The sequence below is a fragment of the Maylandia zebra genome, linkage group LG19 (assembly GCF_041146795.1).
Source record: "Maylandia zebra isolate NMK-2024a linkage group LG19, Mzebra_GT3a, whole genome shotgun sequence".
Lineage (NCBI taxonomy): Eukaryota > Metazoa > Chordata > Actinopteri > Cichliformes > Cichlidae > Maylandia > Maylandia zebra.
In genome coordinates this window covers 24,035,684-24,055,378 of record NC_135185.1, presented here as the reverse complement: position 1 = coordinate 24,055,378, position 19,695 = coordinate 24,035,684, and the positions used below count along the sequence as shown (strand labels likewise).

The 19,695-nt window shown below is 39.5% G+C and overlaps 1 protein-coding gene across 3 annotated transcripts in view; it reads right to left on the bottom strand.

Moving 5' to 3' along the window:
* Positions 1–19,695, bottom strand: part of cdin1 (CDAN1 interacting nuclease 1) — a 50,811-nt gene that overhangs the window by 21,439 nt on the left and 9,677 nt on the right. For all 3 annotated transcript variants that reach the window (XM_004540358.2, XM_004540359.2, XM_076877613.1), the window contains exons 3-11: positions 18,921–18,966; positions 17,841–17,905; positions 16,974–17,034; positions 13,878–13,950; positions 6,628–6,707; positions 6,202–6,251; positions 4,711–4,778; positions 3,388–3,453; positions 3,121–3,226 (exon numbers count right to left, since the gene is read on the bottom strand). In XM_004540358.2, coding sequence (XP_004540415.1) covers positions 3,121–3,226; positions 3,388–3,453; positions 4,711–4,778; positions 6,202–6,251; positions 6,628–6,707; positions 13,878–13,950; positions 16,974–17,034; positions 17,841–17,905; positions 18,921–18,966 — 615 coding nt within the window. The remainder of the gene's footprint in view (positions 1–3,120; positions 3,227–3,387; positions 3,454–4,710; positions 4,779–6,201; positions 6,252–6,627; positions 6,708–13,877; positions 13,951–16,973; positions 17,035–17,840; positions 17,906–18,920; positions 18,967–19,695) is intronic.

Sequence of the window (19,695 nt, the reverse complement as noted above, 5' to 3'; positions counted from 1 at the left end):
ATGCATGAGCAGAATTTGAATTGCTGCTTGCAGAGTTATGGAAGGAACTTTGCCAAGCGTAATTGATATAAGTACACCATAATCAACTAGGGGCAGTTAAGGTGCTACCACATAAGAGTCCATATTTCATTACATGCTGTGTTTAACCTTATCCACTTCTCCTAAAACACACAAGAGGCTCATTATGTGTTTAATATTCACCAGCAGGTGAATAATTTTTATGCAACTCTGATAGTTGCGCGAGATGGATCACTCAATTATCTGAACATCCGTCAGAGCAGAGGGCTCACTGGCTCTGGAACGCCACCAGCTAAGATTGATGGCTGGAAGACACCAATAGCTGCTGTTTCACCATCTCATCCAGGCACTGGGCCTGAACACGCTGTCTGATTCTGCAGAAGACTGTCTTTTTCTCTCCATTTTTTTCTGTCCTCTCCCTTTTTTTCTTGGGAGCATTGTAGGTGAAGCGTCATTACCCCTCACTCCACTGAAGAGGGGTTCATTATGGGGTTACTGTGTTGGCAAGACTATTGTTTGGATGATAAATGCAGTTGGTGAGGGCTTTGGAGGGAAAATTAGTTATGTTTTTTCTATCCGTCTACAAAAACACATCCTTACTCTGTAATGCTTGAGGGCAAGTGAAGAACAATTAACACAGTTCTGGGTAACCCAGCTCAGTTAAAGCAAAGAAGGAATTCATGAAAAATAAGCAAATCACTGGAAATGTCAATCAGAGGCAATGAAGTAATTACAAACACTGGTGTGCCCTTCTTAGGGTGGTCAAAAAGGAAACTGAACAGTTTAGACTTTGAAATCGGACTGAGCAATGAAGGAATGGACAAATATTTCAAACATCAACCTGTTGGTTGATGTTTAAAACTGAGACCAACTAACGAGAGATGAAGTGAAAAGTGAAGTAGACACTATCTAGCCCAAAGCGAATGAGTTCTTAAACCAAAAACACGAGACATTATATCATGTATATGGAGTAGGGACTTACAGATAAAGATTTAAACAGCCCACACCTATGGCTAAATTCAACCTTCTTTTGGATCTCAACAAAACACCTAATTCTGTACATGCTGCAGTACTAACACACGGTCAACATCACACATCCAGACCGACTAACAGAGGACTGTTATAACATTGTCTTTGTTGTTGCCACTGCTTAAACAAAAGTCTCCAAGACCGCATTTGACATGTTAACAGAATCAGAGGAAGAAAAAAAAAAACAGCCTTGCCTTCAGCTGGTAATGATACCGTTCTCTTTTCACCTGCTGCTCTTAACAGGTTATAGTTTTGTGTCATTGCGTTTCCAAACACAAACATGAACATCAGGGACTACACTTGTACTTCAAATGATCATGCGTATGGTCTAACAGAAAGATTAGGGCACATTTTGAAATGTCAGTTGTAAATGTCAAATAAAATTTACAGGGGTGCTGAAAAAGGTGGGGTCTGACATTTTTTCTTTCTCTTTTTTTTGACACAGAATGTTTGTCTGACTGGCTGCTGGCTGACGTGATAGGATCTACTTTGTCAGTACCTTAATATACTTGGACAAGGCTAGCCTTGTGAATATAAATGAAAGACACATATGAGCAAATATATAAGGCTCAGACTAACACAAACTATCCAACCAAGCTGCAAGTATTCCAGAAAGATCAGCATTTGGCTGCAACACTGATCAGATAGCATTTCACAGTGTCGATGAGCTCAGGTGGTAGAGCAGATCAGCTACTAACCGGAAGTTTGGTGGTTCAATCCCAGGCTTCTCCAGTCTGCATGCCAAATATCCTTGGGCAAGATACTAACCCAATGTTGCTCTCCGATGCATCCATCGGAGTGCGAATGTGTATGAATGTTAGATAGTAAGCACTTAACAAGCTTGTGTGAATGGGCGTGATTGGGTCAATGAATTAGTAGTATAAAGCTTTGAGTCACTCAGAGTAGAAAAGCGCTATATAAGAACCAGTCCAGTCCAATGCAACACTTTAAAAACCTCTTGAATCAAAGCTGAAAGCCTGGACTTTAGTCACATCTTGACTGTTTGATTTAAAATCCAGTGTGGTGGTGTTCACAGGTAAGATTACAAAAACTGTGTCCTTGTCCAAATACTTTTAGACCTAATTCTATGAATACATCAAATCTCAAACTAATCTCATTATATCACGTACTGCACACATTCTAATAAAACATACAGACATGAGAGAAACCTCCAACTGGTCATGGCAGATGGTTGCCCATCCCAAGCCTGGTTTAAGTTTGTTTGTATTAAAAGGGAGTTTTTCCTTCTCACTGTCACCAAGTGCTTGCTCAAAGGGGGCAGTTTACTTGTTGGGGTTTCTCTCTATTATTGTAGAGTCTTTACCTTACAATATAAAGCACCTTAAGGTGACCGTTGTTGAGTACTTTGTTACTCTGTGTTTTGAAAAGTGCCATACAAATAAAGTTATCATAATTCACTGAACACAGCATCAATGACGAGAACCTGCACCACCATGTCAGCTAACCATTAGTGGAGGATCAGGGCTATAGTGTGATATGGGAACCTGGTGTCAGCCAAGGCTAAGATGTGGACTCCACTTGTTTGTGTCCACTCTATTCAGGTTTCAAATTAAATATTAAATAGGTCAGTATGTTCTACAGGTTATCACTTCTAAGATTCATTGAAAAATGTATTTGCGCACATATACCTCTGTCCCGCCACCGTCAGGACCTGCTCCTGTCCAAAAGTTCTCATGCTACAGAGGCCAGGCATTAGTCACCCATTTCCTTGCTTCCCTTCCAACACAATGTGTTTATTCAACAAAACAATCAAGCTCACAGGCAGACCATTCAGGCTCTAAAGGTCTCAGAGAACATGAGTGAATGTGGAAGTAGTGTAATGTGCAGCTGTAGCATGTGGAATCCTGTGGTTAAAGTGGCCTTTGCCAGAGAGGAAGTGGTAAGCATTGGCGGACAGAGATAGGAGTTCTTTATACAACTGAGAATACCTGATCATAGTTTCTAGTGAAAAAGGAGAAGTTATAAAGAATATGAAAACTGATAAAATAACATTGGCAAATTTTTGATGGCCAATAAAGTAAACAAAACAGATAAAAAAAAGAGAGGGCTCACCTGTTCCAATAGCTCCAGAATTGTTCATTGAGATAGGTTTGATGGCTTTGATCATCTCCAAAAGAGGCTTTGCTCTCAATCCAGTGTACAATGTGTCCTTCCACAGCTTTTCATAAATAACAAAACACAGCAAATCTAAGAAAACTAGTTAGACGAGGTCATTTGTTTTGTTTGTTTCTTCAGTCATATACAAAAAATCCCAAAACTTTTTGACAATAGAGATGCCTAAGGTTGAAGTGAGGTTACATTCATAATGTAAATACTAACCAACTGGAACCTCCAGGATGATATCAGGTGTTTTGTCGTAGCCCATAGTTCTCAGGTGGTTTTCATCTATTGAAAATAAAAGTTTAGAAATGTTATGCTTGCTGTTTTGCAGTAACCTTCTATATGAACAATCAGTCACAGGCTGCTGATCTAACTGCTTTCACAAAGATGCTGGCAACAAACCGCTCAGCGTGAGCAAAGCAGAAAAACAGCAGTAGAGCACAGCCAGTGTAGTTAAACCATTATCTACATCTGCCACGTATTTGCTGTCACTGCACAAAATACTCTAAACTCCAGTTACAGTATTGCTCTCTTTGGCAGTGCTTTATAAAATATACAGAAAGGAGACAAGGCTGGCATTATAGTCTCTGCAAGCCTGACCCTTGCCTGCACAAGCTGTAGCCATTGTCCTTGACTTCTGGCGTGCTCTAGCCATTATCCCTCCAACACCTGATTTCTCCATTAAATCTCACTGACCAGGTCATTCAGTTCCAAAGGCCTGCCTCTTTGTCTTCAGCCAAGCTCAACTAATGGGGCATGGAAGAGAATTGTGGCTAGATGGAGGGTGGCGGTTAGTGCTGGTGAGGAGGTAGCATCAGCCACGGATGAAGAAAGAGAGCAGAGAGAGGTCACCGAGGCTACCAGAGGACTGTGGTAGATATCCAGGCATCCAAGATGTTGTAATGTCGGTGTAGAAATGTGTTTGTGTGTATAAGGATGGGAACCTCTGTACACACCCACTGGGCTGTTGACATTCTCATGTGGCTCTGATCGCCTTTTTTAGATCAGCTTTGATTAAAATTAATGGTCCATTCCTGCTGTTGGGTAGCTTATTTCCAATCCATTTATCAGATGGGGTGAGGCTGCTTCAGTGGCCCTCGTGCCCCTCGAACTCTGACAGCTTTAGAACAGTCTTCTGTACAGCCCTGAAGAAAGGTCAGCACTCCATGTCCAAATAAATGATACGGCCGTAATGACAGTGGGAATGATTCTTATTCTTCATCACTCATCTGACCTAGTAAATGATGATGGGATGGGGTGATATGAGGATGGGGGGATTCTATAGTTCCATACCTGAACATTCCATCTTCATTTAATTTGATCTGAATATGGCAATAGCATCAGAAAAATAGATGATATTCAGAGAACAATCTGTTTGATTTTCTGTAAACATCAAATCCCCCAAAACAGCTTTACGCAGAGAGAAATATAAATAAATAAAAAATATTTGCAGTCAAGAATGTCCATATGGTTCCAATATGACTTATGAGTTGTTTTCATTTTCATGTTAAAATGTAATGAGAAGGTCAAAGGATGGCTTACCCAGAAAGGAAAGGTTCTTCTCCTTCAGTTTTTCCCGGAGCAGCACTTCATGCTCATGGCCTATGGCGCTGAGAATCGAGTCAAGGATTCCAACAATACTACGATACATTTGACTTTTAAATTTAAATTCTCTGGAAACCAGAAAATTCAGTGCTCGACTACATGCACATGTTTACCATCAGTTACAGTTAAGAATCTGCTCTTCTCCATTATTGATTTACTATGCAAAGCAAAAGCCATTTCTCCTCATGCTAACATACAGTAAAGCATAATCAGAGTTCGGGTCAAGTTAAATCTGCTTTCACAACAAATCTCTGAAGTGCATTATCTAAATAAGAAAGAAAAAACAAATGCCAATTTGACAAAATGCATAAAGTGCATAGATGAGATACTCTGCCTAGTACTTTATAATATTTGAAGAAAAAATACTTTTAGAATAAATGCCATATTGTATTAAGGATGTGCAAAGCTTGAAGGCACATAAAAGGAAATATGCAATGATGATGGTTTTATTTTTGAAAGAGAAAAAGAAGCTCTTATAGAAATATATTACCCTCTAAAAACTAAAACAACCAAAATGGTTTCTAATTACATAAATATATATATATTTATACATACTGTAACTAGTAGCCACGCAACTGATTCAATGTGTGGATGACTTCTTTGAAAGAACATAGCAGTGCGGTGGTTATAATGAACTCTCTGTGGCAGAGTAACTGATTTTAAGTTGACACTGAGAGGACTGCCACAGAATGTTAAAAAAGGGGGGGATGTGGAAGGAGGGTATAGGGACAAGGTTGACTGGCTATGAACAGAACAACACAGCCCCACCACGGGCAAGAAAGCCTGGACAGACACAATAACATACGGACGTGCACGTGTACACCGACTCAAATAATTCTCCTCCCCTTGAAAATAGCTGATCTGCTACCCAGCTGGTTGCCCCTAAAAAAGCCCGAGCTCCATTCTGCCCCTACAGCCAAGGTCCTACTAGACGAGTAGGGGGTGTGTGTAGGTGGGGAAAGTGTGTGGGAAGAATAGTAATGAGGTGGACAAATTAATTATAAATGAATAATAAATCATTACCTTAAGTTAGACAAATGTAGTAAAAACTTTCTGTAGTGCACATCTGAATAAAATGATCAGAAGTAAATAGTAATGAATTAAAATGCATTTAAAAATATGTATGTAACAGTATTAGCTCTTTTTCCTGTTCCAAAAAGCTTTTGAATTATATTTCTTTTCTTGTATCATAGAACATTGGGTCTGATTCACAGCATGCACATAGAGATGCATTTAGATCAGCCTATCCTCTCCTCCTCTTCCCTCCATCGCCTTCCAGCCCCTGTATGGATGATACTGGGATGGCAGGCAGGATGAAACACTTCCTCTGTGAAGCAGAACTTTTATGTCAGGTGAAGCCAGACACATCTCATCCCCTTCAATAGCTCCTCGTCAATTTCAGGCTTAAAATTTTATGGGATAGGATACTGTTTGATGCAGTCTACCAGCGGTCCATAACAGCAGTCATTTATTGTGCACTGAAAAGAGGGGGAAGAAATATTATGGCATGCCAAAAGGGTGGGTGGGTGTAAGGGAGGTGAGGGAAGCCCATACACTGCTGGAAAAAAAAGGAGAAAACACAGGAGATGCTGGCAGACTGGCAGGCATGACCGCCGGCTCTCACGTGACCTCATCAGCAAACATGAGCCGCTGATGCCGTCTGTCAGCCAGGTGTAGAGTACCATTTTTTTTTGAAAACTCACTGTGCACAAGCAATTTTCGATTTGTTAAGTAGAGACACAGCAAATGCCTTAAAATAATAACATTTCATATAATTAAATAGAATTATCTCTCTCAGGCAATTAAACAGTTCTCTGGAAAATGTTAATTAAGTACAAAACTTAAAACCCTTACTTGGTAGACATTACTGGCCAAAATTTGGTCTGGAATTAAAGATGGCTCCTTCAGCATGCTGTTGAGGACTGATTTAGATGCTGAGAATAAGACAGCAAAAGAAGAGAGGGAGACAGACAGAAAAAGGAAAAAAATAATGACCACATAATTTTATTCAAGAAAATGTCTAACTGCTGGATTTAACCAAGCAAAACAGTTAGTGTTATAAACAAAACCAGCCCGGACAGCCTCTAACCCACCAACCTGTGTACAGTATTTCTGCACTAGCCTATTAGATGGTTGCTTGGTGTCTGTACAGATTTTCTATAGATAAATGTTTCAGTCCAAAGCACAGGCGCTTCATGTAGTTTATCTATGTTATGAACGCTGACTATTCTGCATCTCTCATCCCTATTCTTTCTCTACTAACATTATAAATCAGAAAGGGAGGCCTGCGAATCGACTCGCTGTTACTGCAACAGCAAAAAATTCCTTAAATCATTTCTTAAAAAAGATTTGGATTAAATGGATTGTATCACCGTGTGACGAAATGGTTGAGGCACACCATTTTAGTGATATATATGTACACATGCGCCTGACAGATTTGGCGCATTAGAGACAATACATGGAATGTTTCTATTCACATTTCAGGCATGGATGGTGCCTATACCAACATCGCAGAAGTTCTCAAGCGCATCTAGGAAACTGCACACAGTATATAACGGTTATAGACACGATGGCTTATTTAAAAATTAATACAATTTTGAAAAAAAAAGTTACAAAAAAATGTAATAAATCAATTGATAGCCATCTGGATCATTAGGCCTCTGTTAGATAAATTTCACCCACAGAAAGGCGGGCTGTTCTTTTCTATGCTCTCATCCCCTACACACTTAGGGAAACTACCACAAACAAGATAGCCATTGCTATGATCCCTCATCTACCTTATGATGAAATAAAAAGTAGAGGAGGTGGAAGAAGAACAAAAGCGCCTCCTCCTTTCTTCGTCTCTATCTTTTCCTGCATAGGCTTTTTTTTCTTGTTTTGTGCAACCTGCTTTCTGTTTTAGTCTCTCCCAGCCAGCTACAGTGCTCCCCCAGCCCATCCCATAACCCCACACTCCCTCTTAGAGCTGCAAGGCACAGGGCAGTGCTTTATTTCTCTGCTCATTTTTCTCAGAGATTGGTACCTTCACACGCAGATCCATACCATGCTCCTGTGCAATGCGGGTGGTGGTGAAGAAAGAGGGTTATATTTTCCCCTTGAGTTAGGACACCTCATGACAAATGATAATGGATAATCAATAAAGTGGGAAATATGAGGCAGCAAACTTTATGAAGCCAGGAGACATATTACTCCCCAACAACACTGGTTTCCCTTAACAAAGTCACTACTCGACTGTGCCTAATAATCTGAAGGAAAATCAAAGGACTCGCAACCACATCAGCAATATTGGCAACTTATTCCACTTTAATGGCATTTTGATTGATTTTTTCCCTCTTCCTAATGGTCTTTTTATAGATTTGACGCTGTTTCTGCAAAACAGTAGTGTGTAATAAACCTCCCTGAAGGCAAACGTTAGCCATTAAAGCTCTTGTCTTACTAGCACTCATAATTGGAGGTTGACCACCACCACATTTTGGTCTCTCACATAACACACACTTTCAGGACTAGAATTCTCCCTGTCTCTCAAGCTCTTTGATATTTTTTTGTCGACGGCCATAATAAGTGCCAGGATCTCTTTCGTCTGCGCTTTTTGAGGGATGGGGTTAAAAATAGCCATAAAGAGGTGACCTTGGCGCTGACATTGTGGAATTTCAGCCAAGCATTGACCTGATGAAAATGGAAGGCCAGGCTGCTAATAAATCAGGATGCTTTTAAAATGAGTTTACCCTAATGCTCATTCATCACGGGCTGTAATGCCATTTGCAGGCCCAGGATTCGCTGCTGTGCACAAACACAGCAGTAAATAACAACAGGGCCCTTGCATCCTTCGCATCGTTGCAGCCTCCAACATCAGCATACATTTATTAAAGACGCCCCCGCCTTGCACGGCAGCACACCTCTAGAACACCCTGAGCTCCTTTCTGCTATATGCAAACATACACACACAGAAACAAAAACACACAAGCAATGCTCTTTAAATACACACGCTCAAAGCACATACAGAGGCACACATAAAAATGCGTGCAGAAAAATAAAAAGCACAATCTGTAGAACACTAGACACGGAGAACAAAGCCCTGCAGCACAACTTTGCACCTTGTAAACATTCACCAAATTTACTGTAATTGTCCCATGCTGGTATAAATTCTGACTAAGGCACCATATCACACCGTCAACATCTGAACAAAAGGAACAGAGAAGAGGGGAATAATAGATGTGAAACGCTACACCTCCATAGGGATTTGCTAAAGAAAACAACCAGTGTAAACAAATCACAGACCTGTTTTCATATGCAACTCCAAAACAAGATAAACTATATAAGGCAAGGTAACGGCAACAGAACCTTGGCATGTTTTCTCATTGCTTACTTTCTTTCATTTGTAACTACTGGGACTCCTCTTTTCTCCACTAGGGTGAAAAAGTCATTATCGCAAACACAAAAAAACAGAGAGAAACCTCATTAAATAGCAACATTTGTTGAGGGAGGACTGTAATAAACAATAACGGATGACGATTGTTATTACCCCTGACACTGATGAGCTCCTTTGTAAGTTTGTTTATTAATTAAAAAACCCACTATTTTCCACGGGTGGGGGTGGGCAGTTACCCATTTCCTCTATATGCCCACACCCCCGCACACTCCCCATGCGCAAGCCATTGAGCTGTGGAGGGGCACTCGTTCATCAAACTTCATGGAGCAAGGGAGAGACAGGTCCTGATAATGTGCACCGCTAAAGCTGATTTTCCATGATGAATCTCGGAGCATATAAATTGGCTAATATCTGAAAACATTTACAGATACTAGAGGAATTGACTACTTGTGGGACATGATGGATGAGGCTCTCCAACACTGGCCGACAGCTCTGCAAATCTCTGCGGTTGCCTAAAGCCCTCATTTGATTTTCCAATTTACTCCTTTTAAATTTATCCCCCCGCACTGAGAAAAAAGAAAAAAGAAAAAAAAAACAGAAGATGGGAAAGAGAGAGAGTGGGAGATAGGGGGTGGGGGGTATGTGTTTCTTTTTAAACTATCTGTGGTGGTGTGTAGGTGCTAGTTGATGATATGAGGTGGTATCTCCTGTGCAAGAGGAACTCGGTCCCTGAAGAGGTTACTGGGGCAGAACTGATCTGCTTCCACCTGATTCCTTCTGATAGCGGTGAGATGAGACTCCACATTTCTCTGTGTATGTGTGCGTGTGTGTGTAGTAATAGTAGATCTGGGGAGGCACTGCTATGGAGAAAGGCTTCCCAGGTCAGGCCATTAGACTGTGGCAGAGGCTGACTGGAGCTTCTCTGCTGAAAAGGAGTAATTAGTATACATGTCAAGTGAAGTACCACGGTGCTGCTTACCTCCCTCGCAACCGCCCCCTTGCATACACACATGCACACACTAACACTCATGCTGTCTTTGCCTCCTTACTCCCTCCCGTCTTGCTAATGAAGTGCCCTTGCTCTCATTATTTGGAAAAAAAAAAAGGCTTCATATACACACCCCATCTCTGCACATTGGAGAGGTGTAACAGAGAAGAGAGGAGCACTTGAACACAAGAGGGAAGGGACCATAACAGTCATAGCGACCACGTTGAAAATTTGCTCCGATAAGACCCAGTACAATATTCAGTTATCAACACGTTTTATCTGAGAAACATTAAAGTTATTATAAATCCTGTCAAGTAACCAAAGGATCATAGTAGACACTAAGATTCTCACAGTGTTAACATCAAACACGGGACATTTATAACCTTGCGTACAAGGCTTCTGTAAAGGAATGTGACAATAAATCTTAAAGGCGGTCGAATCACATAGTTACAAAACATGGAGTAGCAATCTAATCTGGAGCTGGGCCTTGGGAAAATGGAAAAGGTCAAATAGCTAGCAAAATTGCCTCCTCAAAAAGTATGTCTAAATCTAGAGGCACATCAACTCCTGTCAAAGGAGGAATAGAAAGAAAGATGAAGAGATAGCAGGAGGGGGAGAAGACAGAGCATTGGCTCCCCCAGTGTTTTTGCTGTGACTTTGAATCTACTACTAGATACGACCATCCTGTATCTAATGATACAGAATAGGAATGACAGTATAGCTCTCTGCAGTGTTATACTTTCATTTACAGAACTTTTCATTGGGCTGAGATGTGTTAGCTGTGCCTATAATAATGTTTTCATGAGATCTGTCCCTACCACTCCTGTTAATGCAAACCTTTTAAAATGCACAATTGTTAGTTCAGCTCTAGTAATTGTCGTTATTGGGATTCACTGCAATTCCATCCATCCACACATTCATTTATCTTCTTCTGCTTATTCAATTCAGGGTTGCGATGGGACTGGAGCCTATCCCAGGTATCAGGGCGTGAAATGAGGCACACCCTAGACAGGTTGACAGTCAATCGTAGGGCTAACTCAGCGACAGATGACCATTCATGCTCATATTCTCATGTATACCCGATTTACAATCACCAGTTACTCTAAGATGCACATCTTTGGATTGTAAGAGGAAGCTGGAGTACATGAGAGGACCCATGCACTGGCAGGCATGACCCCTTGTGACCTCACAAGAAGGTCCTCGACTTGAATCCATCAGCCAGCGAGGGATTCTCTGTGTGGAGCTGGCACATTCATGCTCACTGAAATTCAGTGAAATTATTATCTTCATTTTTTTTTTTCAATCACTTATTTGAAATATTTGAAAATGTATAAATATTTACAAAAAATGTAATCATTTAAAAATGTATTCCTCAAGATTACTGAATATTTAAAAACAATACAATTTTGCTTTATTATCATTATGTATACTTTCATAAAATGAAATATAGTATCCAGTATATTTATATAAACAACACAGACATAGATTTAACCAATAAAAAGACTTATAATAACCACTTGACTTAAAAAAAGTTTTTTTTTAAATTTATTAATAGTTTCATAAAACTTTTCTATCATATTCACAACCCTGACACATAAGCTGGATACAAGTCTGGAAAGAAAAACAAAGAAAGTACTACCCTGCAAGGAATTCTGGTGTATATACTAAAGCTGTGTCATTTGGGTGAACAAGTGACCCTCCCTATTGCCCAGCTTCAAAAGACAAGAAGCAAAGACCATTATGGATGTTGATATTGCATTCAATACATAATAAAACTGCTTTGACTGTATTGATTCATGTACAAGCATCACCAGATAGTCTTTCACTTTGCTTGACTGAAACACTCTCCAATATTTCTGCTTCAAGGAAGGGGGATGGAGTTTGCTGGTGCTGTTGTCATGTTGAGGTGTGGCAGTGTGGGTAGCTAGTGGGAAGGACGATGTGGGATTGGTGGGGGATAGGGGGTTGCAACAAGCAAGCAAAAAGCAAACCAAAAAAAACCCCACACACTAGGAAGGTACAAAAACAATTTAAAACTCTGTATTGATCCGGCACTAGTGATTGTACATATATTCCATAGTCCCAAAGGCCCCATTCATGTGTCTCTTAAATGCAAGGGGAAAGAGAAGAGGAATAAAAAAAAAAAAAACAATGACAATGGTAGGCAAAGGCAAGCCACTCACCCTGTTGGAGGTAATGTCCCTTATTTAGAAGTCTATTGATCTTTGCAGTGAGCCTGCCTGCCCTTCCTCTAGAGTCTGACTAAAACACCCAAATACACACAAGCACACTGGAGATCTGTCCGAGGCTGGAGGGAGGATGAAAGATATGCCTGCCAATAGCACTGAACCAACCTGTTAGCTAATTGTCAGGAAAGACAATTATCCTTGCATTGTTTCTTTGTGGAAACAAATTACTGCACTATATATATATATATATATATATATATATATATATATATATATATATATATATATATATATATATATATATATATATATATATTAAATATATATATTATCTATATTATCTATTTCACTAGATAATATATTATGCAAATATTTACAACATGCATTGCATGTGAAATTATTCTTTGAAGGAGCATGATATTATTTGCTAGCATCCAAAAAAGTGAGATGCTGTACGCCTGTAACTCTGCTCAAAATTAAACAAGGATTTTCTAGAACATTTCATCTGGTACAAATCTATTCTTAGCAATAATAAAACATTTTTTCACTGTATGGAGATGGACAGATGCAGTGTGCCATTATCTGAGACATAGTGCTTGTGGATGAATGCCCTGTTCTACAAGCAGCTCAGACTAGTATTTTGACAGGCAGCGGATAACGGTGGGTCCAAAGCAATCACATCTTTGACTTTGACAAATGGCTGTGCTGTGGCGAAGTTGAAAATAACACACATCCATTTTAATCTCTTTCTTGATTAAATTGGAAGCACGTCTTTTTGACATCATGTGATTCGCTCTCAAAGTAGTGACTACTGCACAGACAGAAAGTCCTCGGGATAGACCCACTAAAATAATATGCATATGTGTGATACTGGAAGTTCCAGAGTGTGGGGATGGGAGGGGAGAGGAGGGGGAGTTGTTTATTTTTTGTTATAAATTAACAATGTGACTAAAACTGGTAAAACGCAGGAATTTTGGACAAATACAGGAGAAAGACACTAACCAGACTACACATGGGCAACAATTCCCACAATTTCTGGAAAAGATCTTTGACACATTCAACAACAATATTTGTGTCTGTAATTTTGTTCTCCCACAGTGTGTCCATCAGCACTACCTAGAAATGGTTTGCTTTTTCTGCCACAGTCTTCCCTCAACTCAATTTCCTCTGCAGACCCCAGCAGGCAGCGAGGAAGAGAAGGGAATGAGAGAAGAGGAGAATGCTAGCGATAGATGGATGCATTGGGGGATGAAGGAGGCTGAGGGAAGAAATCAGGGGTGTTATAAATAACACTGATGAGGTGAGCTACCATTGATCCACACTGCAGTTGAGAGGTGGGTGGTCCTCCTAGTACTTAATTGCCAGTCATGTGCCCTGGGATGCAGCTACTACTAAATGTGGTCTATCTCTCATTAGGGTTTGACAGGCTGAAAATACAGCAGCTAGACTGGAATTGGGACTCAAACAGAAAGGGATTAAAAAGACAAAGTGCTACAATTAAGACTGATGGGGAGAATGATAGAAAGGACAGAGTGAGAAATGGAAAAGTGTTACTCACGCATTCCACCATCCTGGCCCTGAAGAAACCTGTCCAGGATGATACGAGCCATCAGCGCAGGAGACAGATCCACCTTTACACAGATTTAAAAAAAAAAAAAAAAAAGATAAAAGGAAAGAAAAAAATCAACAGAAAAGACAAGCAGCTTAAATAAAAACAGACTTTACTATCAATGAGGAATTAATATTCACTTAAAAGATGGTGGAATTTATATTCCTCTCTGAAGAATTGCTTGAGAAAAAAAATCCCATATATCCAGCTGGAAGTGCAAACATATTTTAAAGAGCCTAAGACTTACGACATTGAAATTGCACAGCCAGTTTACCTTTGGCTGATGTCACATAGATAATAATGATCGTAATGGCTCTAAATTATATTATTGCGTTTCAAAACCTTGACCTTACTTTTGACAATCCGCGTGCAAATTGGTCTTTGAAAGCATTGCTTTGCATCAACCTTTCCCACAGGAACAAGAGATCGCTTATTACACAGCCAAGCTACCTGGCTGAATTGCCTTTCCTTCTGTCAAACAGACAACCTGAGTCTCTCATCTTGAAAGAAAAAGCAGCACATACTGTGCCCAGGCAAGAGACAATGGAGAGCTTTAATCATAGAATGATCACCAAGGCAAAACTATAGGAACCAATAGGACACACCTGAGGGATGGTGGGAATGTAGTCCTTAATAGGAAGGAAAGAACCTATGGCAGCAGCACTCTTTGAACACAAACACACCTTAGAGGTGAGCAGTGTTTATGGTCGAGTGCAAGGAGAAAAGTTGACAGGTAAGAGAGCACGAACGACTGATGGTGAATGTGTCTCTCTGATCAGTGCAATACATTCCTACATACTAAAATTGTTGTTATTATTACAATGTTTTATTAACATATTAAAAAAATACAACAGTTATTATAAAGAACAGCATGACAAAAAATATATATGGGTGCATTAGCATAAGATATATTTTTCCAAGGTCTACATTTGGCCAATGCTCAAACAATATACGGCGAATAAAAGAAGATGCATTAAGTCATTCACTACTAAAATTCACAGCTTACTCAGTATAGAGGGAATTAAAACATTGCTTGAAGACTTTGCCATTCCTAGCCAGCTCATTACGAAACAACATTCTTCCAGCCAAAGATCATTTTTCCTCTTGTTAGCATAATTGGGGACCAAAAGTGAATTTGCCCTCAGCTTGCAGTGAGAATGGAGTGTTTCATCTTTTCTGTGATGCTTCCTTGTAACGCTGGGAGCAGAGATGCTTCTGTCTAAACAATGTCTTTTTACCCACAGTAGTATTTGTTAACATCTCCATAATATTGCACTAAGAAGGCAGCTAGTAAAAAAAAAAAAAAAAAAAAAAAGCTTAACATGTCTATAATAATTAAGGGGTGAGCAAAGAGTTTACATCTTCATTAAGACCTCTGATAGTACTGACTCTGACTTAGCATTTGTAACCTGCAGTTACAGTAGCTTTCTTTCTTCTCTCTAATTCTTCTAATTTCCCCTCACTTTCTTTTCTCCCTTCCCTCCTTTCTCTCTGTGCTTCCTGGCCGGCTCACAACTCAAACCATCGAACCCTGAATAACCAGAGAAAATCAGATTCTTGGTAACCTGCATCAGAGCTGACACATGAAAAATGGCAACATTACCAATGCAGGCTCAGCCTGAATAAAGACTACCTGATTAGTTGAGGTACATGCATCTCCCTAATTTTCATATTAATCATGAGTCCATCTTCATTCCCTGGTCATAACACATACCTTCATGAGTTTAACATGTGACTAAGAATCACAGAGCCTAAAAAGAATTCGTTTTTATTAAAACTCTGGTTTTATCAAACTGTAAACCAAAATGGGTCGCACAGTGCAGCACAACTGCACCTGTTCTAATGCCATATTCAAGTAATATTTGCATAAAATTCCCATAAAGATAGAAACAGTGAATGTTGAGTCCATCTCTGTTTCATGAGCTTCTTCTAAGGGCAAAAAAATATCTATGAATAGTTTTCATCACTGTTAATCATTTTCCTCTGTTGGAGATATATTGTCTCATAAAGACATGAAACTACATCAATTAGCAGTCTGGGAGACCATGAGTGCTTGGTTTAAATGTTAAGTAGCATATTAAGATGACAGTTAAATGGTTCATAGACAGTTATCTCTTAGCTGAATTGGATCCTTTCAAGAAAAAAAAAAAATCAAGCGTCAATTAAACGGAGAATGAATAATGGCAGTTGGCTTTGAGGTACCACTGATGCATGTGAACTACTGTGATTTTAGATTAAGAGACCCTCGAATTTCATTGCCTAGTGCACGCGCCAATCAAAATTCAAATGCAAATTTAAATGTTTAAAAAGGTTATCGGGCCTTTTCTCTTCCTTTATAATCTGTAAGACGAAAAATGTCGTGAACTTACAAAAAATGAATGCAAAGATTTTCATTCATTCAGTAAGAAGTAATGTAACCATCTAAGATGTAGTGTATTGAGACTATAGTATAGTTGGATTTATATTTTGGAACACTTAACAAGAGTTTGGCATTACCCTAAAAATAGCAAACATTTACTAACTAGGTTTAAAATATAATAAATATAAGTGATCACTTAAATTCTGAAAGAAACAGGTTTCTTACAGCATGAATTTCCAACCTACCTGAGTTTTGTACCACTGAATGACATGGATTTAAGCTGCACATAAACAATTGCTGCTACATCAACAAGACTACAAATTCTTCACTGAACTCGCAAAGAAAATAACAGATCAAATAATAAAGAGAGGAATTAACTAATGACCCCAGTCTCACCTGTCCGCAGTTTGTATCAACTCTGCCTCAACTGCAATTTGGAAAATTACATAATAAAACAGAAAAAGTATTTTCACATCTGCTTAATGGAGCCGAGCGCTAATTACATTAAATAATTGATAATTGAGCCAACCATTTTACCAATTTTGATAATGACTAACAGACAAGGAAGAAAATCAAAAACTGCAGCCAACTGCTATCTATCCATTTATAGAAAAAATAAAGGATAAACTCAGATGTGTTTTTCATTGGCAAGTAAAAAGACAGAAAAAAAAAAGTTATGCCATTACCTCATTGGCCAATTCAAGCAGGACAGGAGCAGTAGGCTGTGCCTTGGCTTCACTCAGATACCTTCATTATAACAAAGAATAACAAGAGTAGTGAAAAAAAAAACATGACCCACAAAGGCAGACAGAAGGGTAGAAGGGGGCTAGATCGGGCTAGCCAAGACATGCTAATGTCCCAGATGACTTTGCCCTGGGTGGCATATGGCAGGCTCCGTGTGGTTAAAACAGCACTGCTTGAAGGGCTTCAAATTTCCAAGAAGCCAGACAAGCATATGATAGTTAGTTAACCCCTGCCGCCCAAAAAGCCTTTTTTCCCTCGCCAGCTAAACCTGCAACACACTTCAGATCTTACCCAGATCATCTCAGAGGTTTGTTGTTGTAAGTAGATTAGAAGTGCATTATCCAGCTTTATTTTCTCCAGAACAGTGGCCTAATAAGCTAGATAAAGGCTAATTGCAATATGCAAAGAGGCTTTTCCCAATACAGTCTGTTTTCAGTTCTTTCTTTCTTTCTTTTCTTTTTTTAAATTTAACCATGCTCATTGAATTACAGATAATCATCCCATCATAAGCCTGTGTGTAAGGCAAATGTCCAATGGTTGGTTTATTTATTTACTTTCCTGCTTTCAGTTTGACACGGAGAACAGAGCTTTAGCCTAGCAGGTGCAAGTGGGGGTCGGGAATGAATCCTGTGGGTGGTGATTTGTTTGTAAGAGATTATAATTGTCATGGAGGCCACACACAGGGGTCGGTGAACAATTTAAAGGAAGAAGAAAAACAGTAAGAGAGATGAGAAAACGATAAAGAAGGAGAACGATCTAGAAAGAAAACAGAAGAAAACAAAACAATATAAAGCACGGAAACACAATACCTTTGGTAGTAGCTTTCAATAACATCCGGCACATGGTGTCTTGAGAATGTCCTTTTGATCCATTTCTTTAAATGTAATAATAATATGAAGAAAAATGAAGATTAATGGCATAATAATCATAATAGCTAAAACAATTAACACGTACACACAGATACATACACATAGGCATAGATACAGCTCTTAAGTTAGTACTATTTTTAGGCACAAAGTGCTTTCCATTTCCGGTTGACCTGACTAAAATGCTAACTTGTTCACCCTTGGCTTCTCTTCCATGCTCTATTCTTTATGAACAATTGCAGCAGCAATTTAATTTCAATGATATTGGTAAGGGTCAAACTGTGCCAAGGCACTCTCGTTCAAACCAGCTATCTCCATCTACCTTCTTGATTCAAACCCTGTATTCACTTCTCCTTTTTTGATCAAACAATGACATTATTCCACATTTCACACCCTGACATTTCTATGCAATTCAATTGCCATCGTTGCCGAGAAGAAGGAGAACAGGGGATATAGCGGAAGAGCACTGGTTAAAAACAACTTATTTAAAAACTACTACACACAAAAAAATGTAATTCCACAGAGACGGGCAGTGTGACTGACACCTGTCAGTGGGATGATAAATGACTCCATTTTCTGCTTGTGCTGCCTTCTGCCACTGGCGGCAGTGGCCATTTATCATCATCCACTGTCAGCCGTGGAAAGCAGCAGTGACAGTGCGAGTCAGCAAACATTTAGCACACACAGCCGCACTACACGGGGAAATTATTATTGTCAGAATAATAATGGTTTAGCATAATTTATTACAGGTCCACCAAATAAGCAGGGGCTAGATGTTATTAGACAGATGGATGGGAAGGCTTGGCAGACATCCACTGAGGCTCAGGCAGGCAAAGGCCCTCAACGTGAACGTGAGAAGGAGGAGGGGGTGGTGGTGTGGGGCGAAATAAACGGGGGTATGGTGAGGGGGGGACATCCTCCAAACCAATCAGAAAGCTGGCAGTTCAATTACAAAGAAATAAAGGGACATTCATCATTCAATTAGGCACCTGTCAGGGCTCACAAAGGAAGAAAACTTCTAACCTGGTACTCCAGGGAGAAGATGCTCAGAAGAGTGGACTGCGAGTGACTGGAACAAATAAAAGAAGGACAAAGTTAATTACCAGAGTGCATTGCACAGAGACAAAGGGAGAAGGGAGCTTCAAAGCTGGGGCCAGCTGCCCTGTAATCTAAAAGAACATGAAAACAAGTGTGGCAAAGTTGTTCCAGATGAACACCTCTGACAAAAGGATTCCTGCTACGATGGTGTGGGGGAAGAAAAAAAGGGAGGCTGTGTGGGGTATGAAAGATGAGAAAAATATAGCTCATTTTTGTTTTTTTCATTTAGTCATTAATACGTAGCATCTTCCTCTATCCTTTGTCTCTCCAGGAAAGTGCTAAACTAATCTTAATTCAAGTGCAGAGTCTGCTATTATAAAGTAACACGATGGCAAGAAAACTCCAACCAATCTAAAGATAACAAAATTGAAGAGAAATTTATATCTATGCAAATAATTGACACAGATCAATATTTAACTAGTGAGTAAAGCGTGGTATTCACTAGCAATTACAGTCATAGTTTTCATAGGTTTAAAAGTAAGTGGATAAACTAGCATGACTATAAATATGTGGAAGCTGGAACAGTTGGACATAACCAAATGCTAAATTTCTGAGCTTGTGAAAAATGACCAATTGTGGAAATGGTGGATGTAATTCCTATATAATACTTTAGGTAAACCCATGAAATTAAAGCTGAAATGCTACACAATCATATCTGGATTGTCTTATTGTGAATCCATTGTTGTGGTGTAAAAACATT